We start from the raw sequence: 27,234 nt of genomic DNA, 5'->3' as shown, positions 1-27,234 counted from the left end.
TAAGCCAGGTGATGATGGATTATTTTTGTGGCTGTTGAAATATTTTCCTCCATGAGCTCCACAGCAACAGAATCATTCACCTGGGGATAAATCATGAACAAAACTGAAAACTAAACTGGAATAACTACATAAAGAAATTCAGACAGTGACACCAATGCAGCAGAACATTGGTAAGTCCACGTCCTTGATACCGGTACATTTGCCCTATTCACGACAAAACTGCATGACAACAAACAAATACTTAAAAATTGAGACCAAATGGGCGTGCTGTGTGGCGTAGGGGATAGCGCGACCCACATTTGGAGGCCTTCAGTCTTCGACGCGGCGGTCGCGGGTTTGATTCCCGGACCCGGCCGACATTTGCCGCATGTCTTCCCACCTTTCCTGCCAGCGGGACACTAGAGCCCACAAAATACACCCTGGTGGGGAAAAAAAAAAAAAAATGAGACCAAACCTGATGTTTTACAACACTTTCTTCCTTTTCTCATGAAATTTATTTCTCAGTGTGGCAGGAGCCATAACAAGATAGAAAACCGAAACAAAACCTTCACAATTCAGCTGGATTTCACCTGCATGTCCTTTTCAAGAAGTTGATTTTTTGTTGCCTCTAAATCACTTTTTCCCTTAAAATTGTAATAACTAACTAAATAAAATGAGACACTGACATCAAAGTAAAGATGTCCATGAGAACATTGTGATTTCACGTTCTTGATCCCGGTACATGCGCTCTATTCACAGGAAGAGTGCCTTAAAGCAAACATACTGTAAAAATGCGTCCGAACCTCTTTGTTTCCTCATCTTCAGTAAAATGTATTTTTCAGTGTGACAGGACGACAGCAGGGAAATTGAAAACTGAAACAAAAGCTTTACAATCTGAGTTTAGTGCCTTTCCCTGAAAACTTTGCATGTCCTTTTTTCTTTACCTTTAAATCACAGTCCCTTTAGCATTTAAATATGTATTGATATTTATTTTAATTTTAACCTTGAGACCTTTTTCCACTGGAACACCTGGAGCAAAGTGAAAACGCCTGACCCGTTCCACAAGTCACAGAAGCTGATGTGAACGCTTTATCGATTTTTGAGCAGCTTCACTTTTCTATCAGAGCTTGCCTGAACGTCGGCAAGATGTTCCTTCCTGTTGGCGTGTCAAGTGGAAAGGTCACGGCTCTAACAGACATGGAGCACCAGTTTCCCCACACGTGAACAAAACACCCATTACCAACTGTTTCCTTCACTACCTTCCATTTATTCAGGTAAAATAACAGCCTTGTGGCGCTCTTATCCAAAGCCCGCTCCCAACCAACACCCGTCAACTCGGAGTATGATACTCAGCTGGCAGAAAACACCATAAAAAAATAACCTCATGCCCCCAAACAGCAGTCATTCAGGACAAGACTCTTACTCACTGAACCACACAGATATAGAGAGCTCCGTCAACCTGGATGGTTAATGTTTCCGAATCCTTTGTGTCGCTGTAAATCCGTTGATCGATGCCTGGGTTGCCTTTAAAACGGCTCAACCTGGATTAAGCTGAAACGCTGGACAAGAAAACAGGGAAAGAAACGATAAAATCACGGCAGGAAACCACTCAGTCTCACCAGCAGGAGTTTATTTAGACGTTCACCCGACCAAACTTTTATTTTGATGGACTCCGAAGAGAATTTACTTGTCGTTCTCACCTTTACAAACGCAGAACGTCTTCAACCGTCTCTGGGAACACAAGAACCTCGATACTGTGCTTCATTTTTAACATCGGCGCGGTTGAATGAGGGAACATCAGCTGCTGTTAGTGTCAGCAAATGCGTTTGCGTGCGTTTGCTGAGGCCTACGAGAGTTACGCCGTGCACATGGAGGAGGCAGATGGTGGGGACAGATTTTCCAGTCTGAGATATTCGTTTTCTTTACCGCGTCTTATAGGCATCTGCTCCGATAGGGTTTACCTTGTGTTGCTTTTCTCTTTTCTTTTTTTTCTCCTATCATAAAATATGAAATCCTGTGTGCTGAGATACGGGAAATAATTGTGGCCGTCGCAGCTTTCATGTTGATGAATTAAAATAGGATGGTGTGTGGCGTGTCCTGCCAGATGGGAGGGTAGAAGGGGGGCAGTGTGGACACCATGAGACGCTCTCAGAAAGGTTCCGAGGTTAACCTGCCTCGATGCTTGCATCCCCAACAAAAACCTCCCTGTTGCCAAGTCCTTATATCTGGAGGGGCACTTCTGACTCTCCATCTGTTACCATCTGTGCCTTCGTTGTCCCGATTCTACTGTGACAAAGAAAACCATTCAGAGACGGGCTCCGAAACGGTGCGGAGCACGGCGAACAGTAAACGTTCCCTCTGTGGTTCTGGAGCACAGCTTCAGTGTCAGGTAGAGGATTACAATGTTTGACATTTTTGAACACTTTCCTTCATTTGGTTCCCGTTTCTGTAAGACGTGAGGGCAAGAGGAACTTCTGCTAAGAGAGAGTTGGGATTGGGTCTTTTTCCACCTGACAACTACGAACATCAATGTCTTCCTTTGGGATTTGTTTGTTGGAAACCAACAAAATGTAACGCATAATTAAGTACCGACTGGATCATGATGTGTCATCTTTCAAGTCTTTTTTATGAATACCAATCTAAACTAGTTCATACTTAGCCTTCGGCATTTTGATAGCGACAGATGAAATCTTCAGGATATTCACCTACTCAGAATATCGTCTAACGCTTTTATCGATTGCGTCCGAAACTGAAATACATTTTAAATCCAACTATTTCTAAGATATCAGAGGCTTGTTAGACAAAGATCAAGGATTACCATGGTAACGCTACAGACTTCAGGTGAGAGAGTTGGATGTCAGAACTAACCATCCGTCCATCGTCTCTAGCAGTGGTTCCTAAAGTGTGGGGCGCGCCCCCTGTGGGGGGCGCCGTGCCAATGCAGGGGGGGAGGGGTACAAGAAGCGGTATGGATGAATGGAAAAAATAAAGTTACACAAAAGTGCTTCACTGTAAAGATGGTTTGCAGTTTGTTTTGTTGCAGCCTGAAGTGTGAAAAAAACTTCTGTGGAGTTTGAAAACAAAATCTGTGTTTAGGTTTATGTCTGGTTGAACGATGTGTGTGCCCAGTTGATTCTTTTTTTATTTATTTTTCCATTTTTTGGGGGGGATTTTATTGTGATCCATAGGGGGGCCCAGAAAATCTTTGGGAGCCACTGCTCTATACAGCCTATCCTTATAGGGCTGCTGGTTGGCTGGTGCCTTTTGTCCAACAAAAAGCAGGGAATGTGCAACGTGGAGAGATGAGCTGATCTAACAGTCATAGTTTTTAACCGAGGAAGCCGGAGAGAACCCACACATCCACAGGAAGAACATGCAAACTCCATACAGGCTGGGATTTTAACCTAGGACCTCGCTGCAAGACAACATTACCACCAACTGCAACAGGAAACGCTCAATAATTAATGTCCATGAGTACATGACACATCTGAGCTCACTAACTAAATGTTGCTGCACATCTGTCATCTTACTTCAAACTTGATTTTCTTTTCTAGTGAGCCAAAAATATATATATATATTGACTTAACTAATTTTTACTCCTCTTAAAGGGGAAAAATCCTTTTTTTCCTTAACTCCTGTTTTTTAATATTTTATAATGTCAATTGCAATGAATTCTACGACCTAATGACCATACAATGTCATGAAAACATAAGTACAAAGTCTATACATTTCACATAAAGACTTTATGTAAAGACTAATTACGTATGACCTCAATCTTTTAATCTGGGGTTCTGGGTCTTTGTTAATCAGAAATAGTACATAGAACACAACGTAGAGAACGTAGAATACAAAATATACTTTTGCCTTCAATATTGTATTACTGAACCAAATGCATTGAAGTATGACTTAAAAATTAGCTGTTCACAGATGTTTTCTTCCAGTCTCACTGAGCTCATAATGTATCGTAAATAGAATGGACGAAGATGTCGATGCCTAGAAACCCCAGATGTTCCTCAACATAGAAATACAAATAAAGTTACAAAAAACAAATTTCACTTCACATTTTTAAGGTTTAAATGTAAAAAATCCTCGGTTCTGGTGTGTCACAGAATCCCAATGAAACGTTTCGGTTTGCATTGTGAATAAATGTAAAAAAAAAAAAAAGCAACACCAAAAAGCGGGGGTATGAAAACTTTTGCCCTGTGCAAGCACATCACAGCAGCAGGACTCTGACCGCCGGCGTGTGGCGTCGTGCGTGTTGCACGCAGCAGGCAACTCTTTGTCAGACAAATCTCCGTCCTCTTTCTTCACAAACAAAATCATTGTGAGGGCCGTTCAGCTCTGGCCTTCCAGAAAGCCAGAAGAATACATGTGTGTCACCTCCCTTCACGGAGCGCTCACACATAAACACACACCTTCCCTTCCTCACCTCTTCGATCTGACAGAGTGCAGCAACATGAAACAGCATGCCCCTCAGCTCAAAATCTCTCCTGAAGTATGATGTGAGTGAAAGGCACGCTTGCATGTAAAGAAACAAAATGGCACTGAGCATCTGGTTAGAGCTCGTCTTGAGAGAGCGGCGCTGAATTGGGCCGATTGTGTTTAAAATGCAAGTGGAGCAGCATGCATTTTGCATTACATTACAGAGCGGGTGAGTCAGGAAGACCAGGCGAGAGAGCGCACAACGCCTTGTGAGTGGATTGTAGATACAGCAGGAGGGTTGGTTTGAACAACAGCGATCATCGCAGCGGAAACATTTCCCCGTGTGCCTGCTGCTCTGCTTCTTATTCAGTCCGTCGATGGATCCTGAACGTCCGCGTCCGACTGGGGCGGCTAAATGCACGGCGGAGGCTCGACGTACCGCGAGTCTCAAAAAGTCCACCCTGTTAAAATTCCAGGTTTGGAGATCTTGATAAATAATTTCCAAACCTCTCCCGTGATTGATGCAACACATCCAGTACAATTCAACTAAGGGGAAAAAGAAAATCTGTTCAGGGGAGAAAGTCAAAGAATAATAAAAAAGTTGCTGTAGCGTCGCTGCAAGTGTGGACACCCTGTAACTAATACCTTCTTGACAGCCCTTTAGATTGAACTTCAACATTCGGGCTTATTCAGTTGACACCTGGTCACCATTTCTGGTGAATTTGTTGAATCAGAGATAAACCTTGGCCATCCTAGTCAGTATTTTCATCCTCTACTACCTAATGCCATAGTTTCCAGAGAGATTACAAAAGATAATGAAAATGTAACCATTAAAAGGTATCAGTCAGGAGATGTGAACAAAATAGTCCTCAGGGTATCCCCTAGAAAAGCTGCTAGGCCCGGTGCTAGGGATGCTAAACCAGCTAAGTCTGCGTGATTTGGAAAGTGACTAAGTTACAATAAAAGTAACTTTTCTTAGTTACTTTCAGCAGCTGCTAACAACAACGTTCCGCCACCTGTGAAAATGACATTGATCTTTGCCAAAGTTATTTTATAAAGGTAACATCTACAATGTGTCTCCACTTACAAGGTTTATTGTGTTTATCAGAGCGCAGTGCACAACGCTCCTCCTGCCGCTGCACAGATTTGTACGGTGGCCCTGAGGTGCAAACCACTTCAGCAAATTGAAAGCCCAATTACAAACTACGAAAGCACTACAACCTTAACGAAAGCACAACAACAATAACAAAACAGAAGAGGCATGTCCCAGTTGGAGACCTAAGGACAATAGGCATAAATACGTACACACTGAGTCCTATTACGTCATCGCCATCTTCACAGTGGCAGTGGAGAAAACCTGCTGCGTGGACTAGTTTCAACGGTTTTACTGTACAACGTGGACCCGCTGCCTTTACTTTACGTTTTTGAATTCATATCTTGAAATAGCAAATGCACATTGAATTATGGAATTGTGTTAATACGTTCATGAATGCATCACTGTAAAGGTATGTGTGTGTTCATCAATAAAAACTATTTATCAGAATCAGCTGTATCAAATGTAATTATTGTGCCACAAAACAATTAAATAATCAAAAAGTTCAAAACGTTGTCTTTAGTTTGTTTGGTTTTTTTTCATTCCTATATAATAATGTGTGAGAGATTGTGTCAGTGACATTCATTAACCTGAAATACTTTGCAGAACGGCACTTTACGAAGTTCAGTTCATTTGCTTGTATTAGCTTGCTGGTAGATAAGCCACTTTCAATATGGCGGACGCTATAACGTATCGCAACAACGGGCCGACGTCTGGTTCAAAAAGCACTGTCGTCCAATCAGCCATCTCAGGTCTCCAACTGGGATGTACTCTTTTCGTTTTGTTAATGGTGTGCTTCGTTAATCCATCCATCCATTTTCTGTTCACCCTTCTTCCCTAATGGGGTCAGGAGGGTTGCTGGTGTCTATCTCCAGCTAACGTTCCGGGCGAGAGGCGGGTTCACCCTGGACAGGTCACCAGTCTGTCGCAGGGCAACACAGAGACATACAGGACACACAACCATTCACACACACACTCACACTTAGGGAGAATTTAGAGAGACTAATTAACCTGACAGTCATGTTTTTGGACTGTGGGAGGAAGCCGGAGAACCCGGAGAGAACCCACCATGCACAGGGAGAACATGCAAACTCCATGCAGAAAGACCCCGGGCCGGGAATCGAACCCAGAACCTTCTTGCTGCAAGGCAGTGTTGTTGTTCGTCAATGTTGTTGTGTATTTGTAATTTGTAATTGTGCTTCGTTAATGCTGTAGTGCTTTTTCGTACACAAATCTGTGCAGCGGCAGGAGGAGCGTTGTGCACTGCGCTCTGACAACAAACAAGTAGAGTAGAGACAAGTAAGTAGAGACACATTGTAGATGTTACCTATCGATAAGTAACTGTATTCTGACTACTTGATTTGAAATAGCAACGCGATAGATTACTTGTTACTGAAAAAAGTGGTCCAACGTCAGTAATGCGTTACTGTGTAACTTTGTACTGACATCACTGTTTATAATGCACTGATTTCTGTACCAGATAGGCAAAAGTTGGATGTTGCTTCCCAAAATTGATGAAACCACCGTATGGAAATCTTCCAAGGCTCTTGACAGTAACAGTGAAGGAATAAGTACTAATTGTGTTCCAGATGTGACTCTTTGTATTCCCAGCACGTTTACACTAGAAGTCCAAGGTAGACGCATCTTCTCCCAAAGAAAACATACAGGCCTTGCTTACCAAGACCTTATCGGAGACTGTGTTAATGTTTCAAAATAGCCAAGCTAGAACCTTTGGGTCAGAATTCAGGAAGATAATTTTGGCACAGAAACAGCCCTGAGCTGAGAACTTCCCCTCAGACAAAACGGAGGATTTTTAAGAGATGGAAGAAAGGATGAACAGCAGGAGTCAGCATTGATCTACTGGATGAGTACAAAACAGAGGAGCGACGCTGAATCAGACCCAGATTTGACGTTCACTTAGAGACCATAATGACTGAGCCATCATCAAACCCTCCCCCATCTGTTGAGGATTGTGGTCTCATGAATAAGTGAGAGGATTGCATATCCAAGACATGCACTTGCATTTAAACTGTTTTTTTTTTCTTCCTCCATTTTCCACGAGCTCTTTAATTTGCTCCGTGCTATTTTCTGATTTTCCTTTTGGAAAATGCGTGACTTGGAAGAGGAAATTCCCAACAGTTTCCTGCGACATAGTTGAAAATAAAGTCAGTTTTGGGTGGAATAAGCTCATTTTGGTGTAACTCAGTCTTGGAGCAGAGCCCGAGAGTTGCTGCTGAGGATGTTCTACCTTGTCGACTTCAAGTGCATGGATTAGCGAGCCTCTTTAAGGGTGCTGCTAAGTGATATACAGGATGGTCTGGTGACCTAGATTTTGAGAGCGGAAGGGGCCTAAACTGTTAAAATCCTCCAAGGTGCTGCTGGTTGATTGATTTGACGGCCTGTTTTTTTTTTACCCCCCTTCTCCCGCTCGACTTTATGAAGGGTTGGTATACATTTTTGACGTGCGAGATAGCGCCCAAGGCTCGCCTCCACATGTAATCAAAACGGCGCGTCGGCAGACTGCGCGGTGACAAAATGAGAAAAAAGGTGTCGGTGTCAAGGAGATGTCAGGACGGCTGCGGAGACGGCATATTCAGCGCCGAGGTGGAGAGGATGTCAGCGGAAAGCCTTAGGCCATCCAGCCACACACTCGTGACAGCCTTCCCCTTCCCTCCGCCGTGCCGCCGCCACCCTGCATCCGTCTCGTGGGGAGGAGGGCTTCGGCGGATTGTGGGTGAGCGCTGGACCGAGATAATTCCTCTCAATGGGAACCAGTCAGGCTGGTCCGTCACCAGCAATAGCACCCATGGGAACCACGGGACTCCACAGGAAAGGAGTCAGAATTCCCCCTAGCATAATCCCCCTCAGCCTCCGTTTTGTTTTTGTTTTTTGATACGTTTTTGTTTATGTTTTTGAATGCCTAACTGAGTGATATAAATAGCTCGTGGTAGCGTTGTCAGCGTTTGCCGGCATTTTCCCATTTCGTCCACCCGCTTTGCCCAACTTCATTCCAATTTCAGCTTCAATCTTCTCCTCGTCTTTTCTCTCGTCGCATTTAATTTGCTATTCACTCTGCATTTCCAATTCCATAAATATTTATACAAGTGAACACACACACACACACACACACACACACACACACACACACGCATGCATATACACAATATGCTAGCGCCAACGTGGCGTGATACTAAACGCCGTCGAATTGAAGTGAGCTCACACATCCTAATTTCCAGTATTCACTCCCTCAGTTTCATTTTGCGATCTTTGTCTCGGGGATTTTCTTCCTTTTTTTTCTTTCAACTCTCTCACTGTTTCACTGCAGGTCAGGACCGCACGGAGGCGGGGCTTATTAAGCGTTTCCGTGGAGATGGCGTGCGCTACAAGGCCAAGCTGATTGGGATTGATGAGGTGACAGCCGCGCGTGGGGACAAGCTGTGCCAGGACTCCATGATGAAGCTGAAGGTGAAAACTTCTCTATGGGTTTATCTCTCTCTCTCTCTTTGTGCGTGCGCGTGTGTGTGTGTGTGTGTGTCATTGAGGTTCTCCTCATCTTGCTCTGATTTGGAAAAGGCTTGCTGGAGCGTGACTGTATTGTCTTTTGAGTGAGTCATGGGAGCTGTCCTCTCCTGTGTGACTCACTGAAACTGTATGACCGACCTGCTGGAACACAGGAAGGGCCAACTATATCAATTCTTCGTTTTCTTTGAAGTATAAAGAAAAAGGGGAGGGAAAAAAAAAAAAAACAGTTACTGAGGTTCGCTTGGCACCGAATCGTGGCGCCCCTTCCTCTTCTAGTTAGCTGTTTTAAGTTTAGCATAGCTCAAAGCCCTTCGCATTAATTCGCGCAAATATTTTTTTTGTGACCTCCGAGGCAAACTGGCTCCGCATCCTGAGACGCTTTGAGCTGTGTGTGACTTAAGTAGAAAAGCCCCGCCCCCCTGTACCATAACCCCTGAAGCCCCAGCTCCCCCCAACTTACCCCCAATTAGTCTGCCTCCTCCGTGTTTTCTCGTGTCTCTCACTGACTGCTATTTTTACAACAAAGTCCGTGCTGTTCCACTTGTGGCACATGTGCGAACTGCGATAACATGACCCAGATAACGTTACAGCAGGCCAGTGTTCTTTGCAGATTGTTGCAAAGTGAATCAGGTCAAATCCAGCCCCATGGTAAGAAGCAGTGCGAGTCGTTGTGCATGTGCTTTAAACCTATAAGAAGCGCATGTTTAGCAGTGTAAATAATTAGTTTTTTGTTTTTCCTAAGCCACACATCGAAAATGAATTAAAAGTTAACCAAAAGGGGTGAAAATTATAGGAGATAATGCCAGATTTGAACCAAGTGACTCACTTGGAGCACCTTGACCTAACTAATAACAGGCTTAAGAAAATACCAAAGAAATGTTCCAGATGGTTCTGTAGCATTTTGTATCTTGTTTGTCACATAAATCTAATTATAGATGGACTGATTGTTGATTTTACGGCCAGTTTCTTGTCTTTTTTTCTCTCTCTTTTTTGCACAATTTCAGATGTAAAAAGTAGGTAGGACAAAATTCAGATTTACTGTCGGGTTAAATTGATGTTTGACTTTTTAATTTAGGCTTAGAGCATATTGTCATTCAACTTCACTTAAAAATGTACAAATTGAGCAAAATTTCATTGTACCGCTCCAACAAAAGACATAAAAAACAATTACTGAAGGATTTATTCACGCCTCATTGTATCTGTAGAAACATCTCAAGAAGGCAACGCCGCGTTTTTAGAGACGGAGCAGTTGGTGTTACGCAGCGCCGCAGTGAAACACAATTTTTCAAAAACTCAGACAAAATGAGAGGACGGTCAAATCTAGCGTCCCTCTAGCGTCTTATATTGGAGTTGAGCAAAATTAGCAGGATTATGCCGATACATAAAACTGGAGTCACCAAATGGAGAATGACCGTCCATGCAGAATACAGTTTTCTTTCTAGAAGTTTCTCACACCATTTGTGGCGACTCTGCGTTCGTCTTCAACACTTTGTTCAGACCGAGCCCTCTTCCCTCGGTAAAGGCTTCCACACAGAGTGGCTCGGTTTGAGCACAGTCTGTTAGACTTTAGGCGTCTGCTGATTAGAAAAAGGCGGCGTGTATTAGCGTGTAAAACCGCCCAGTTCCAGTCGGCGACCAATTTGTTTGTGCGTCTCTGAAAAAAAAAACCGCACTCACGAATGCTTATATTTTCCGCGTGGCAGCAGGGTGCCTCCATTAACCGATGAACAATTTTCTCTTGGTCTGAGAAAATGTATTTACTTGTTTATTTTTTTTTTTAAACTAAATTACTGGGTGTAAAAACAAGCAGGGAGAATCTTTGATCTGATCCAAGTCAGATCACGAGGGCATATAAAAACTGTAATAACGGACATACTAATGAAAGCGAAAAATAAAAATCTCTGATTAAAATATGTTGGATGATGATATTCGCTTATTAAAGTAGAGTCAATCACTCTTGCGAGGTGATGCCATCCATGATCGTATCATCATTCATCTGGGAATAATCAATACAGAACGGACCGGGTGGTACTGTACGTTACAACTACAGTTCATGAAAAAAAAAAAAATAATAATAAGAGTGCAGTTATGAGCTGTCAGTATCTTAACTTTGATGTGTAATTTTTGTAGAATCTTTTCTGATAGGAGGGCAAAAATGACCCAGGTTGAAAGTGAAATAAAGATCATTTAATGGTTAAATGCAAAATCGAAATCCAAAAATCCAGGCAGCACAGATGAGCAGACACCGAACACTCAGAGCTGGTAGCAACTGGTAGAAATAGGCAGCTAAACATGTTGGTCGTACGACAGACTGGTACGACTAGGACCCGATAGCAGGGGTCTCAAACTCCAGTCCTCGAGGGCCGCAGTCCTGCAACTTTTAGATGTGCCTCTGCTGCAGCAAACCTGAATAGAATAATTAAGGCTCTGGAGAACTGATCTACACAAGGTGGAGGTAATTAAGCCATTTCATTCCAGTGTTTTGTACCTGTGGCACATCTAAAAACTGCAGGACTGCGACCCTCGAGGCCTGGAGTTTGAGACCCCTGCGATAGAGACACAGGTGGTATTAAAAACACAAAGGGTTAATCACGAAACGAGACGCACCTGGGAACAATCAAGGGGAAGACGGGACAACACAGAGGCTCAAAAGACACAGAAACCTAAAAATAACACTCAGAAAAACTCAAATCCTTACAAAACAAATTGGAAAAAGGATTACTCTGGCCTTCACTTATACTGCTAGAATGTTGGATCGCCGACTGCGTTTCAATTTCAAATTTGCGAAAATATTTATGTTCTGCTAATATAAAAAAGAAAAAGAAAGACATCTGCTGATGCAGTTTTGCGAAATACATCCACTCTGATATGGCTGAAAAACAACCTCGTCCTGGAAAAAAAGACTCATCGAAAAACGAGTTTTTTAAAAATTTGTTTTTATTTTTTTATGTACAATTTTATGGCTAACGGAAACGCAGCTACTGTTTTAATTTTGAAACAGATATTTATGGGATGGATATACTGTATATCTTAACTTTAAATACGCTGAGACAATGTAAGTAACTGAGTGCAATAATGACCTGTTTTACCTCCTGATTCCCACTGAACTCCTCAATAAAACCTGCATTATTTAAAAGAACTTTAGGCTGGAGTTGGACTCTAACGACTAATCTCTTGACGTCTATTTAGTTGAGCGCCGCTCTGAGTTTGGTCTTGAATTGATTCGTGCAGGAGACTTGCTTAATAAAATCTGATTTCTCATTGGAAAAAAAATTGAAACTATTTAAACCTGTGATGCTGGAGGAGGAAGGCGGGGTGGGATTTATGGAAAGCCGCACATGAGCCTCTTTGTAAGGAGACTGGTTGGATAAATTGCTCTTGCAAAGAAGACTCTTATGCGTGGCTTCTTTACGTTTCCCCCCCACTGGCTTTTCTAGAGCTTAAATGTGTGGGAAGCCCCAAAGGAGAGGCAGTGCAGCCAGAAGGCAAACGTTCACCCACGTCCCCTCCCGGGGGATATGTCCAATTAAACAACTTTTTGCTGCCTTGATCTGACATTTCAGCAGTGCCCTCCATCTAACTCCGGCAGTCACAAGCCAGAAGCCAGTTACAGTCAATGGAGCGGTCGATACAGACCTGCTATTATCTGGACAGGGGATAGAGGAGGGAACAGGTCTGTATTGAGCTGCCTCTCGTTGCCACTGGGACTAATCCACTGAATGGAAAAGCCGATGGATGACTGACAACACCCCTCAGCGCTTGTGCCCACCTACCTCTTTCTCTCTCTCTGCTTACTCGGCTCTCGATCCTTCCTTCCCTCTTTTTTTGTTTTTTAATTTTTTTAATGTTTTTCTTGTCGTATCACATCGCCCCAGCTCACCGGTTTCCCCAAACGAAGACCGTTCAAGAGCGTTCGTTCCTTCTGAAATGAATAAAAAAATGTTGCGTAGAGTTTACAAGGTTTTTACTATTAATGGTGCGCCTTTATGTTGAGCCACCCGGATTCAATAGTTTGCAGAACCACTGTTTGCTGCCCGTTGTGGAGGGTTGGGCGATTCGGACTCCAAGTTGTATCACAATAATTTGTGGTACTACTGTGACAACAACAAAACGTGACAATTTATTACTTATTTCTTTGGTAACTGTAGAGCTCTGATTGGAGCAATTCTAGCCTCAAAAACACAAATATCGCTCTTGAAAAACACTCCCATTTGTAAAACGCTTCTTTAGGAGACCAGCCACATAAAAATTAAGTTCTCTCATTGAACACAAAGTAGAGGAAAAATAGTAAAAAAAAATATAATAATCCTGACATTACGGACAGTTTTGGAGGGTCTCAAACATCATTAATTGGAATTTATTGTGCCAACGATAAATCAAAATTCTTATGAGAAATTTATCACGATAAATGATAAACAATGCGATAAATACCCTCTCTTCATTTTGGGGGTGTCTTTACCAAGTCTGGACATCTAGAGACTAAATTACCTTTTAGTCTAGGCTTTGATTGGGTTAGGGTTCTAACAGGTTTACTTACATCAGCTGTGATCTAAGTCTTCTATGAAATGATCATGTTGAGTTTTTTCTGCCCAGTCTTATTTCTTGGTTTTTATTTAGGGATATCAGACCAAAAGACTACAAACGCACACCACGCGTTTTAGGTTTTATTTGTAAAAAAAAAAAAAAAAAAAAGTGTTGACAATTATTTATCAATGTCCTTGCAGTTCACACACATGGGCTGCATTCTGCACCTTAACAACGAAACTTTCTGAAAGCGTGATGGTCTGAAGCTATTGTGGTTGTTAGAGACCACATAATGTTAAGGCCATCTGAGAGCCTCTTTCCTGTGGAGTTCCTCAAGGCTCCGTTCTCAGCCCTCCCCTTTTTTCATTGTATGTTCTTCATTTTAGAAAAAAATCCTTGAAATTATTTCCACTGTTTCGCAAATTACTGTTCGATGTATCTCCAAATAAAACACATTTGCCATTTATTTCTCCCTAAAGTGCCTCGACGCATCAAAGCTCGGACAGCCATGACTTTTCCAAGCTTCAAAGAAAAGAAAACAGGCAAACACTCCTCCTCCAGACCTGGTTGATCCGTAGCCGAATGCTAAGCAACAGGTTCTTTTTAGATGTACTTCATAAATAAAATTGTTATGGATTTGGTTAATTTTGGGAGCCCAACTCATCCAAATGTCCAAATTTTCCACAATACTCAAAAAGCTTTCAAGGAGGAATTTGGAAGTAGAAATGCTCTGCTGCACAGAGGAGGTCAAGCATTTTTTATTTTTTTTTTTGTCCACCGCTAAACCGAACCTGCTGCTTTGTCAGCCGTAGCCTCTGCACATAAGGCAAAGTCTTTCTTCTCCTATCATCTCCCCGCTTTTCCTTTCTTCTCCCGACCATTTTTCTCTCGGGCGTTGTTCAGTGAAAGGCATGTCAGGCTCACAGGTTGCATCAAACGGAACACGGTGGAAATTTTAATTGTTTTCTTTATCGGGGCGCGAGAGTGTAGGAGAAAGAGGGTGGGGAGAATAGAGAGAGTGCGGCTGCAGATCCATGGGAAAAATCATACTTCAAAGGCTGCAGTGGTTGTTCAGTCAGCAGTACGTGTGAAGTTGCTGGAGCAAGCCGGTCGGGCAGCGGCGCTGTACCATTCAGTCAGCAAATCTAACCTTATTGTCAGTAGACGGTGCTTGTGTCTTTATCACGTCAAAGCGCAGAAGGCCTGCTTCAAGAGGTTGGTTGTAATGTGAGTCGCCGCTCAAGTTGAAGTGAGATTCCCTCTGAGAGAGAACCTTCAAGAAAAAGGCAGATGAAAGAACATCCTGTCCTATCTCACCCTTATGCATCTCCTGCCACCCCAACCCCAATCCTTCACATCATATGAGTCCCGTTTTTTGTGACCCTCCCCCAGTCACAAGTTGCCTCACTTTCACCTTAGAAGAAGGCCAGCTGCCTCTCCCTTCATGACTTCTCCTTCTGCTCCTTGCAGGGAATGGCTTCGTCAGCGCGCTCCAAGGGGGAGCACAAGCAGAGGGTCTTCTTGACCGTCTCGTTCGGCGGGATAAAGATTTACTGCGAGAGATCAGGGGTGAGTAGCGCGTCAACGCGGAGGCTGCCAGGGGGCAGCCAGCTGCTGCCAGCGTGAGGACGTCCAGAGGGCACGGCTCACTTCACAGCAGCTGCCTTCCTGGGCCGCCATCTTAGACGACTGACCGGCCAAAACGCTGTAACCTTTCGGTCTGCGCATTGACCCAAACGTTAAATATTCTCCCAATCACAATTGAAATCAAACACTCTCGTATTCAGAAGGCAGTTTGACATTTGGTTTATTAAACATTAAAACTCTTAATGACATTGCCTGAAGTTGAGAGGCTTCACTTTTAGGGCTCCGGTCAGGCTGAGTGATATATTAATTCTGGGTTTTTGATGGTGAATGTGAATTGTTGATCTCCTGGTTGAACAAGTTGGTGTTTATCGTGGAGAGAACGTTGAGAATGACTGTGGGTAGACCCTCTGTCGTCATTTCCACCCAGCACATTTAACCTATTGCATCTTATTTTTGTTTTTATAAGCCACTAAAGTTCTATCTTGTGTTATGACAGCCCTCTGGAAAAGTCATGGTTCAAATACGTCACTGAAGGGCCAAAATAATCTGAAGTTCTGGTCCATGAGATGTGCATGTAAATCCCGTCCACTCATGCCTTTTCTCCAGGCGGGTGTGGAGGATCGCCGTTTCATTACAGGATGATCCAGGGACTCGGGGGTTTTTCCCCTCCGTCCTGCGGCTCAGTGCCGGCTAGATGGGCCCACTTGGCTCATCAGCGCTAACCGCTAATTAGCTCTCAGTTCCACCCCTTAATGATCATCGCTGCTAATACTAATTACAACATAGCTCCACCTCAGCTGTGTTTAGTGCTAAAATGATAATTGGGCAACAGTGATTGTCTTGCGGCTGCCGGCTCCCACCCGACCACCCCAAGAAAAAAAGGCCTCACCTCGGATTGTACCTCTTTCCAGTCTGACTTCCTTTCTCTCAAAATGGAAAAAAAAAAAGCGTTTAGCTTCTCGCCACGACCCGAGAGTTCACCTTGTTCCGACAGCCTCATTTGTTGTTTCAGAAGCCGCGCCCCCCTCAGCCCCCCCAATGCGCCGCGTTGTATTTACCGATTACACAGCGGTAAGTAACCCTGCGCTTAATACGCCTCTGTGGGTTGTTTAGGTGGAAACGGGGAGAAGGGGATCACCACGGTGTACAGTCGGCGAGCATTTAGACGGAAATGCTTTCAGTAAAGCCGACATGATTCTGTGGCGTATGGAAGCGCGCTTGTCGTATTAGTTTTGTATTTAACATTAATCTGGAGCATTACCAGCAACAGTCCCCCACGAAAACCCCCCCCCTGGGTAAACGTTGAGATGAAAGCTCCTCCCGGTGCTTTAGCTCATCCTGTCTAATAGAGCAGCAGCAGATGGGTGTGCCTTAGTGACAGCTGAATTACCATCCTTTGTGTATGAAGGTGTTCTCTTTCAGGATATCCTCTGCTCCCTCATTTAGGTATTCTGCATTTGATGTTTCATGGCAGCACAAACGTTACGCAACCGGGTTATGCAACTCCGTTCCGCGCCGCAGAAGCTACAATATCACAAACACCGCGGCCGTACAGACTCGGAAGTTTCTTCCCTCTAAATTGTTCAGCTGCACAACTGTATGCAAAGATGTTAAAAGTGGGTCTGACCTACTTTGGATGGCAACAAAGAGCCGCAGCTCTGTGTCACGCTTTAAAAAGACAGAATACGAGCTCTCAAGAGGAGAAGACGTCACCTGCGTTGATCGCCCCGCCTTCCTGTCGTTCAGGTGCTTCTGCATCACCACTCGGTCCATGAGATCAGCTACATCGCCAAGGACACCAGGGACCACCGGGCCTTTGGGTACGTCTGCGGGAAGGAGGGCCACCACCGGTTTGTGGCCATCAAGACGGCGCAGTCTGTAAGTCCTGGAACCAAAACCGAAAAGTGGAAGTTTGTGTAGTTTGTAGCACAAACGTATAAAGCACAGGTGAATTTAAGCAGGTTTTTATGGATTACTGATTAATGCGCAGCTTTTTGGGTATTATATCAGGATCTCACAGACCAACTCAAGGTGACGCATTATTGTAAAGCGGAGGAAGACGTGGTTTTCAATGGGTTTTACAAACGAAGACCGTCAGTCGGAATAGGAATACATTTCTTGCATGGTCCTGAATAAAACAAAAAAACTTGTGTAATTAGTAACATAACAAGGAAAAAGGGAAACGTTTTCAATTTATTTAGGTTTTACTTGCTGTATTCTTTCAAGACGAGTTTCTCAGCTTTCAGGATGTTTTCACAAAGCCATCGTCTAACTCCTGCTTTCAGGCGGAGCCGCTGATCCTTGACCTGCGCGACCTCTTCACGCTGATTTATGACATCAAACAGCGGGAGGAGATGGAGAAGAAGGCTCAGAAGGACAAACACTGTGAGCAGGCCGTCTACCAGGTAAGGCCCTGGTTTCCACTTCTCCTCCGCATCGAGTTTCTACACATTGTCATTTTAATGCACAGAAAATCTGCATACAATCAACCGATTACATTGTTTTCCCCTCACACTTTAATCATACGAGTGTCGATGCCTGTGATTTAAGTAAATCAACCCTGTGTCATTGTGTAACTATGACTGCTTACAGACAGACTTGGATTGTTTTGTTTTTTGGGTTTTTTTAAGCCTCCTTTTTTTATGAGACTGAAAAACAAAATGTGTCATCTGCCCTCTTCCTCAATCGCAGACCATCCTCGAGGACGAAGTGGATGACCCGGTGTACCAGGTAGGTGAGCAGACCCAGAACACTGGACTGCTTTTTCTAGCTTCACTGGAATAAAACACATTGAATGGGGAAGAAAAAAACCCCCCAAAACTTTAATGTATTGCTTCTTTCTCCAGCCACTGATCTGCTTGAATTAATATTTCATAATATTGCACCATTCAGTAATACACAGTAGAGCATCCTAGTGAACAGTTATCTTCAACCATCCAACTCCCATTTTGCCAGTGCAGTGTTGTACCACCATATTTTCCGAGTGAATCTGTGTCAGTGTTCGGATTTTCCTCCAAAGACATGCCCCTCTTCACTTCCCCCGACTGGATGTTATCCCGCCCCCACTATTTTTGCCCTGTATTTATTTGGTTCAACATGACTTCTTTTTTCTTTTTTTTTCTCTCTGTGTTTGCTCACACTGAATACAGACAACACTAACTCTTACTCTGAATGCTATGTTCAGTGGTTCGTCCAAACGCCCCACCTCCCCCCCCAGAACACCTCCGGTCTTCGCTCTTGATGTGTGTTTTTTTCATGTTGTCATTCCCATTTGTAGCTTTCGATTTTTGTTGATGCTGGTTGACAAAACGCCTGACTGTGGACAGAACCTTTGGCATTTTGGGATATATGTTTTGTTAAAGATTTTATTAAGTGTATTACCGCACCCATTCCCGTGGGTGCGTAGGAAATCTGGAGCTGGATGGATGCTGCATTAAATTGTTACTCAGAAGATTTGATGGCCTCTCCCAAACCGTTATCCCAAAATTCAATATGGCTGCCATGTGCGGAAAATATAGCTATAACTATGCTGACAAAATTACCTTACAGCATTTTGGTAAATTACTTTGGAGCATATTATTGCACAACATCAACTTGTGAATGTGTGATTCTAATGTTTGAATCATAAAAATGCACTTTTATGTTTTCTTCATTTAATTAAATTCAATTTTAGTTTATAGAATCAAGGAAAGCACACTAAACAATGTTACGTGACAAACTGTCAGCCGTTGTTTTGTACAAAAGTTTTTACTAGCCTTATGTTAATTTGCAAACCCAGTCCTTGGTTGGACCATTTAAAAACAACAAAATTAGAAATTCCCAACAAACAGAACATTACCGTAGTTTAGCCACCTGTTAGCACAAAAATGTTCGTTTTTTGAGGTAAAAGTGTCCTTGCAGCTCAATTCATCTACAGTACTTTAAACAATCATTTATATTTGTTTTGAGGAATAAATTGGACATAGTAATTGCAAAAAAATCAATATTTGGAAAAAAAAAAAAGTAGCTTCTCATATCTTGGCGTTACCCAAATTTAATCTTCTGAGGCAAACAGATTAGCAATCTTTTAGCGCAAAGATGCTAGCTCTTTAGTGAGGTAATGCTATCCCTAAATGTTTCAGCTGCAGTATTTGAAAAGGCATATATTCTTCTTTTTTTGAGGAATAAATTTAAGATGGTAATTATTTTTAAAAAAATCAAAACATAGAAAAAAAGAAAAACTTCTATCTTTGCCAAATTGCTGCTACACACGTAGCTTGCAGTGGTTTCATCAATCCGTTGCCAATATCTCCCAAAATGTGAAACAGATTTGTCCTTCTTCATTTCATTTCTACATCAATTTGGGTGGATTTACAGCTGTGACATACTTTTAGACAAAAATCCGAAGCAATTTCTAAACTGGAACTGGAGTTTGACACTGCTGAGGTGGAAGGCTAACCTTCAGCTAAGACCTCCACATTGCCTTGAACTACTGCCTGACCTGTTATACTTGTGCTCTTTCCTCTTCCCACCTCTCTTTTTTCTTTCCTTTTCTCTCTTCCTCTTTCCCATGCCCCATTTTTCACACTCTTCCTTCCCCTGATCTCGTTTTCCCCCCACCCTCCTCCACTCGACGCCATCCCCGCTCCCTTGTGCTTTCACTTATTCTGCTCATGTCTCCACACCTCTATCTCTCTGTTTTATATGCCATCTTCTCCTCTTTTCCTCACTCTCTCTCTCTGCTGCCTCTGTCCTTCCCTTTCATTATTTTCTGCATCTCTATGCCTTGCCCACTGATTCTGTTCTGTAGTACATAGTGTTTGAGGCTGGACACGAACCCCTCCGTGGCCCCCAGTCAGAGGAGAGCGTTTATCAGGTACAAAGACAAGTTTTGCCCCACTTTTTTATTTTTTTTTTATTTTCCCTCCCTCTTCATTCCTTATGAATAAAAAGATAGCAGTATTTACGGTATGGCTCTGAGCTGAAGGAAGCTCCAGTGTGTTGACTGTTTTTGGAGAAAGTTTTTTTTTTTTGTTTTTCTATGAATTTTAGTAAAAAATTAACAAAAAGACAAGAATTGAGCAATAGGTGATGCCTTAGATCTCGTGATTTCACAAGATCGACTAAAACAGAAAGTTTAAATAATACTATGAAATATCTTAAAGCTTGTAGTTCCATGAAAATGGCAGTTTCCTCTTTGGAGATCTCGTCTTTTTTTGCTTTTTTTTTTTTTTTTTTTTTGTCATTTCAAATCATCCAGAAAGAATTTAAATCAGACACGGATAACCTAAACACAAAACGCAGTTTTCAAATGTTGATTTAATTTATTAAGGGGGGAAAAAGCCATCCAAACCAGCCTGGATCCTCATCAATGGCAGACCTGTAGGATAGAGAGATTACTTTAATTGAACCAGTCTCACAACATGAAGTAGGAAGTCGGGCCTCAAAAAGCAACGCAGATAAGAAGCAAATTTGTTGACATCTGTCATTTCAGATTTCATTGTAATGACCAGACAGGCTTACAAAGCCGTTCCTACGGTTTTTGAATCTCCACTGACCCACAGAGAGCGCCAGTAGCCACACGCTGCGAAAACCTGAAGCAGTAGAGAAGCTTCCTGTGAGTTCACAGACCACTTTTACCTTAACGAAACTTTCTGAAAGCGTGATGGTCTGAAGCTATTGTGGTTGTTAGAGACCTGAACTACGACCTCATGCAGAAGGACAGTGATCCACATCACACCACCCAGTCCACTACTGAATGACTGAAAAAGTCTAAAAGTCCAGTCGAACCCGGATTCAGGTTCTATTGAGATGTTTTGACGTGACTTTGAAAATGCTGTTCAGGCTCAAAAGTAAGACGTGTTGCACGCTAAGAAAATAAAACTAAAACAAGTAACAAATTACGTAAATAAAGTCTTAACAAGAGAAAAAAGCTGTGCGAAAAAGTAGAAATAATACGAGAATAAATTTGTAGCATTAGGATGTAATATTGCAGCTTTATTCTCATATGAGTTGTTTCTCATAATTTTATTTTTTATTAATGTGGCCCTTGTGCTCCATTGTACAAAAACCCACCAAAGTGGCTGAATAAAAAAATAAAAAAATAAATTCTCCAGAGAAAAGTGGGTCCAATTCCTCCACAGCGGCCTTAGAGACTCCTTCCCGGTTAATACAATGTCAAGTTATTACTTTCAGGGTGCAAATACTTTTCCCACTTGGTCTTGTTGGTTTGGATAACCTTTTCCCATGTTAAACGAAAACTCCAGTTTGTATTTGTGTTATTGTTGTCTGATACTTAAATGTGTTGATCGAAACATTCTTAACAAAAGGAAAAGCAAAAATGAAAGAACCTTGCTTTGGGGCAGATGCGCGCGCTATACCAAATTGCACCTAAAGCAGTTTACAAGGTGTCAAGGTGAGCTGTTATACTTGAATTCACCCACTGCCTATGTACGCCAAGGTCGTCTTCAACAGCCAACACCATGACCTTTTGATTTTGGACCACTTGAAGGACCAGATAGAACTCCAGGGAAGCGTGGAACGGGTTGATACCAGCCTCCACCTGCCCCCGCCTCCCGGTCTCCCTTTTCCTCCTCCTGTTTCTGCCTCTCCTAAGATGAAAGTTGCAGATGGAGAAAGAGAGAGATTAATCACTTGCCATGCCATTTGATCTCCGAGTGAAACAAGATCAATAGACTTCGGGGGAACATAACTGAGAGCTAACCAGTTGAGGTAGCAGATGAAGAGGCGAGCAGCAGGGTTAAGAACCAGCAGATATCTTGAATAGCTATGGAGAAAAAAAAAAATGAAGAGAGAAACGCTGGAGCAGAGGCATTTTCATATCATCAAATGAGACAGCGCAGACGGTTGTCGAATAACAATAGGCTTTCTTAACACACACTGAACCTCCTTCAAGCTTTGTTTGCAATCGATATCGATTTAAGCAGAATTGATCCGGCGGCGCAACTGTAGAATTTGCATAATCCTGCGCTGCTAAAAGATAAGTGCATCTAAATTATTAACCTGGATGGAAATTGATTGAGCTAACGTTTTTTTTTTCTGCTTTAATAGACATGTTTTTTTTCCCCCCCTTTTTTTTCTTTTATTTTTGCACAGTCCTGTGCTAAAATACTTAGCTAGTGAAGAAGAAGTAAAAGGTGTTGATCTGTTGACTTCCATATCAATCGACATCCGATCTAACGCAGGTCCCAACCAGTCAGCAGAAGGAAGGGATCTATGACGTTCCCAAACGCCATTTCATGACTGTAGGTGTTTTCATTCTTATTATTTACTCTTTTTTTATGTTTTTTTTCTTACTTTACTGCTTACAAACCTCTCTTTAGGACCCTCACGAAGGAAGTTCCTTAAGCCACAATTGGCCCATTTTGCTCAGCTTCATCAAAGGTTGCAGTACAGGAGCTTGCAAAAGTATTCTCACCCCTCGAACTATGTCACATTTTGTCACATGACTGCTAAAAACCTCAATGCATTTTACTTGAGAATGACATGAAGTAGTGCATAATGGTGAATGGGAAGGAAAGAAGTAGCAGGAATCTGGTCAGAGCTGAAGATAATTGGAGCTAAACACCAGACAATCCCGAATGAAAGCGTTTTAGAAATCGCTAAAGACCTGAGAGATTCTCCTTTTAGCAGAACATCATCCCTGAACGTCAAGCCAAAACTGCAATGCAGTGGTTTTGCTCAAGGGTCCCTTCACAGTGGTGGCTGTAAACTGTTAGCACAACTGATGAAGAAACCACTTGGTTTTAAAATGTACATCCAAAACGATGGCTGGTTTTAAAAGTTTTCTGTTTTGAACCCATTTTGTTTCAGAAATTCAATAGGTTGTAATAATTTATTTGAATAGTAACTACGTTTTATGGGTAAAAACTGGTCAAAAATGGTCTTCAAAGGTTGGCGACGTCTGGTGTAAATCAAACCGTATTCACATGTTTTAATGTCCTAGTAATAGTCCAAAAGTCTGTGACTTGAAAACTGATGCCCACGGACATTCTTCACCCGGTATGAATAGTCCTGACGTCATCTGCGTAGAACGTCAATCAAACTTGTCATTTGGCACTACTTTTTCTTGGCCCGTCGTGTAAAAGGCATATAAATACAGGGGGGTTTATGTCTGCAATGTGACACCTGGAAGGTTCTTGGGGTGTGATACTGCTGCAGTGTGGTAAATCAAGGAATTGGCTGAAAAAGAAAACTCTGACAACAGAACAAAAATGTTCTCTTTCCTTTTTGTCACTGGTGGTACCGCAGAACCTTGAAGACTTGAAAGCAGCAAATTGGTCGACCGAAGTCATCTGTAATTACACAGAACATTAGACGGGCCAGCATTGTGTACAAAATCCAATCTGGTGCAGAATTAGATGCGTATCATAACCTGATGCTAGAAATATACATTAAAAAAAAAAGGTCTTGTGTCCCGGTCTGGTCGGACTGGAACGCTGGGCCGGTTCCGCACTGTGGAATGGCTACGTTTGTCTTCCTCAGAGGGTGGAAATGAGAGGTTTGTAGGCGGTGGAGAGTGGGTTTGGGGGGAGTATTGAGTTGAGTTGCATGTTGTGTTGTTACATTTACAATCAAGGCACCTGTAAAAAAAAACAAAAATTTGTGTGACGATAGAAAACTTGAGATTTCTTCCCCTGGTTTTAATGGAACCGAAGCTGGGTTCATCTCAGTTCTCTACCATCCAATGATAATCCCGTTTCATCTTTAAAAAGAAACATTTGTTCAACCCCCACTTTTACCCAACATTCACCAAGGAAAAACAAACAAACAAACTCCTGTCCTTTGTGTGTTTTGTAGCCCAGCGCCTCAGACAGATGAACTGTCTCAGCCCAGTTGCTATCTCACCTAACCAGCCCATGCCGGTTTAGGCAGCAGCGCTTCCATATCTCTAAGTGTTACTGCTTGTCTGTTCATTCAGTTGGAGCTTTTTGAGAGCCTCGAGCTCCTCCAATGTGTGTCAGCTCCCTCGGGGGGGAAAGACCTCTGTGTACAATGTTTGCTTCTTTTTTTTTATTTTTTTCTTTTCCCTCCTTCCTCTTCCAAATTCTGACTCATTCTGTGCCCCTCGATGGCTATCGGCGTGCCGCGCAAACTGTGTGTTACCCCTTTATGTCCGCAGCCTGTGGGAGGAGGACATAAACGCCACGTCGGCGGCATCACCGACGGCCGCCGTTCCCGTTTTCGTTTGTTCGTTCTCTTTGGTTTGACCGTTCCCCTGTGAGTTTAGCTGCAGCATGCGAGTCTGTGCGTTTTGTGTGAATCTCCACGCTTTTACACTCAATCACTGTCTGCTTGGGCATGGCTGCAACCATTCCATGCAACTCTTTCCATTCCATGTTTACAATGTTTCACCTATTGGGTTGTGAAAATGATTTTGCTCCCTTATGAATTCTTCTGTTTTTGCTTTAATTTGTAAATCTTTCAGATCATAAAATAGTAAGACAGTGGACGCTCGAGACGGGTTCGATTTTTAGGACCACAGCCTTAGAAGCTGAAATCCACAAATACTTCTGAGCCCCTTTAAGAACACTTATGACTTACTATTTAATAATTCAAACAACAAATACATTTTAATATGTGTTCATATGCACTGTAGAAACTGCATTATCACTGTCACAGAAGCTAATCTACAGTCTTCCCTATTTCTGCTTTTGGGAGTTCAACCAATCAGCGCTAAGGAAAATAAATGGCGCTCCTGGGTTGGCTACTTTACAGACGCTAGCCAATTACATATCAAGTACCATTGCAGCCAAGTATTTTAGCTTCCAAAGCTGCATTTTCTTTCAATTGTTAGATGTATTCTATGGAAAAATCTACAAATAGGCAGTTTTTTGCAGACAGATTGGGGTTGCATTCTACCAGGAAAAAATTGAGTGAGTACTGGACCACGAAAAGGCGGGAGTTCACTGTATCTAAGAACGATAACCTGAGGAAATACCAAAGTTGTCAAAGGCTGATAATAAAGGGAAAAGCTATGCAAACCCATTTGGCCCTTTGTGAAAATAGTTATTGCCTGTTAACTTTGGTTTGTCAGCAACTATCGTCATCGCTTTTACATCGCTGCGAGAAATGACAACTCTGACAGGATCTTGAATAAATTTAAGTCCAGGCTTTGACCTTTTGTTATACACTCTTTTTATTTTTTGAGTTATTTAGAGATGATCTCACTGTTGTGCTACATAAACTAAGTCTGCTTGAGTTTAAAAGTTGGCTGGACAATTGGCTTGAAGACTTTCTGGTTATATCAGGTCAACCAGGTCCAGAAATGGTAAAACAGCTCAGACTTAAACATTACCACCACTGGCCTTATTGTGTTTTTCATTTTAGGGCGGCGCGGGGAAGTCTCCCATTTTTCCCCCAATTTCTTTGTTATTGTTGAACAATGAGCTCATTTTGTAATTTTGGTCGGCCAGCCGCTCCTGCCAAGGTTCAATTTACTTCCCTGTTCTCTGAATTTGTAGATAAAGATTCTACAAAAATAGAGAAAGATTCCCAAAGACTTAGTAACAGCTCTGTAATGGTTTCTACACTGAAGGATTGCACCGGTTTTGTTTCTCATCTTGTTGTTCAATTTGTACATTTTTGGCCTCCTCCATGTTGACTGACTGATTCTACTGGAGGGATTTCTTGATGTGGTGGTATTCTGGCCTGGTTCGGAGAGGCATTTTCCCAAGACAAATGAAATCAACATTTGAAAATATTGTTTTGTATTTACTCAGGTAATCTCTGATGAGATGAAAAACTTTTTAAGTGTGACAAAAAGGCAAAACGGAAGAAATCAGTGCAGGGGGGTGAAGACTTTTCCACAGCGCTGTCAGTAGTGTGAGTAGACGTCAGAGGGGGAGTAGAGTAGGGGGCTTCAGACTGTGTACTGGGCGAGGTGGTCCAATGGTCTCGGTCCGGTGGTTTCAGGAGCGTCTTCCATTATTGGTTGAATTAAAACCCGCCCCCCTGTGTGTGTGTGTGTGTGTGTGTGTGTGTGTGTCTCCTCCTGGAGCAAAAATCAACATGATAAAGCAGCCCAGGCTCTCACCGGGGCCTCTCATGATTGGCAGACATAAGAATATCTAATCAGAGTCTGTTTTATGGAACCCAATAGCCTTTTATCAACTCAATTATAGCGAAGCGTGAAAGATTCATTTTAGATCCATTAACTGATAATGAAATGAGGGGGATAGTTGTTTCTTGCCGTCTGCAGCACAAAGCGTCTTTATCAATAGGTTTTTACTGCCCGCACCTACCCAACCATGCAACCGCCGGCAGCCCATGTCCGAAATAAAATGGTCATGACTCTGGAGTTTTTCAGGTGCGGATGTATCACCAGACTTTTCCCTCTTCTCTCTCCCCCTCTCCACCTCGTCGTACGGCCCAACTCGTAGAACATCAACCACTTTGATCTTTTCGGGGACATGTCCACCCCTCCCTCGGTGAGTACCTCCGGCAAAAAAAAAAAAAAGGAGAAAAAATAAAATAAAACGCTTTCATGTCAGCGGAACCGATACGAGTTCTGTCAGGGCGCTGGTGGCGATCGGAATCGCTCTGATCGGACGGCAGAAACCCCCGCAGATGGAGCTCGGTGCAACTTTTAGGTGACTTTGGTAGAGGTGACATGTGTGTCCTTCCAGATGCCCCCGTCACCTGCCAACACGCTGGACCCGAACCGGAGCAGCCGCCAGCAGCAGCAGCAGCAGCACACCCCCGCTGAGCTGTACGCCCCCTTCAGCCCGACCTCCGTGCCGTCAGGTAGACGACCACGCTTAATGTCTAATTCAAATTGGCAACACGACCAGCTCTGTCATTTGCTCACTCTCCTTTGAGTGGAAGCGGTAGATCAGCAGCATTGGACAAATTGAATCAAAAAGTCAGAGAAATTAGCTGTAGGCACATTTGATATTAACCAAAGCATGCATGATATTCAACTCTTTCACATCAATTTTGAAAAGGCTGCACCACAAATGTGTTTCATTGAGTTTATATAGGGAAAATAAACATTTTATTGACTGAAATGCATCTACAGGGCATTCCTCCGGTGGATGCTGATACTTTGTAGATTCACAGATTAACTTCAACAATTATGCACCGATTAATAACGAGGCAGCAAAAGA

At 42.8% G+C, this 27,234-nt stretch overlaps 1 protein-coding gene across 1 annotated transcript in view; it reads left to right on the top strand.

Annotated features, from left to right (window-relative positions):
• Positions 1-7,935: 7,935 nt before the first annotated feature.
• Positions 7,936-27,234, top strand: part of LOC122841341 — a 34,498-nt gene continuing 15,199 nt past the window's right edge. Inside the window, exons 1-10 of the mRNA XM_044134594.1 lie at positions 7,936-8,228; positions 8,820-8,959; positions 15,011-15,109; positions 16,874-17,005; positions 17,413-17,532; positions 17,819-17,857; positions 19,917-19,982; positions 22,312-22,371; positions 26,509-26,556; positions 26,755-26,872. Coding sequence (XP_043990529.1) covers positions 8,030-8,228; positions 8,820-8,959; positions 15,011-15,109; positions 16,874-17,005; positions 17,413-17,532; positions 17,819-17,857; positions 19,917-19,982; positions 22,312-22,371; positions 26,509-26,556; positions 26,755-26,872 — 1,021 coding nt within the window. The 5' untranslated portion in view covers positions 7,936-8,029. The remainder of the gene's footprint in view (positions 8,229-8,819; positions 8,960-15,010; positions 15,110-16,873; positions 17,006-17,412; positions 17,533-17,818; positions 17,858-19,916; positions 19,983-22,311; positions 22,372-26,508; positions 26,557-26,754; positions 26,873-27,234) is intronic.

Source organism: Gambusia affinis, linkage group LG12, assembly GCF_019740435.1.
Source record: "Gambusia affinis linkage group LG12, SWU_Gaff_1.0, whole genome shotgun sequence".
NCBI lineage: Eukaryota > Metazoa > Chordata > Actinopteri > Cyprinodontiformes > Poeciliidae > Gambusia > Gambusia affinis.
Note: the sequence above shows the minus strand (reverse complement) of the source record. Positions and strands in the feature narration are given on the sequence as shown.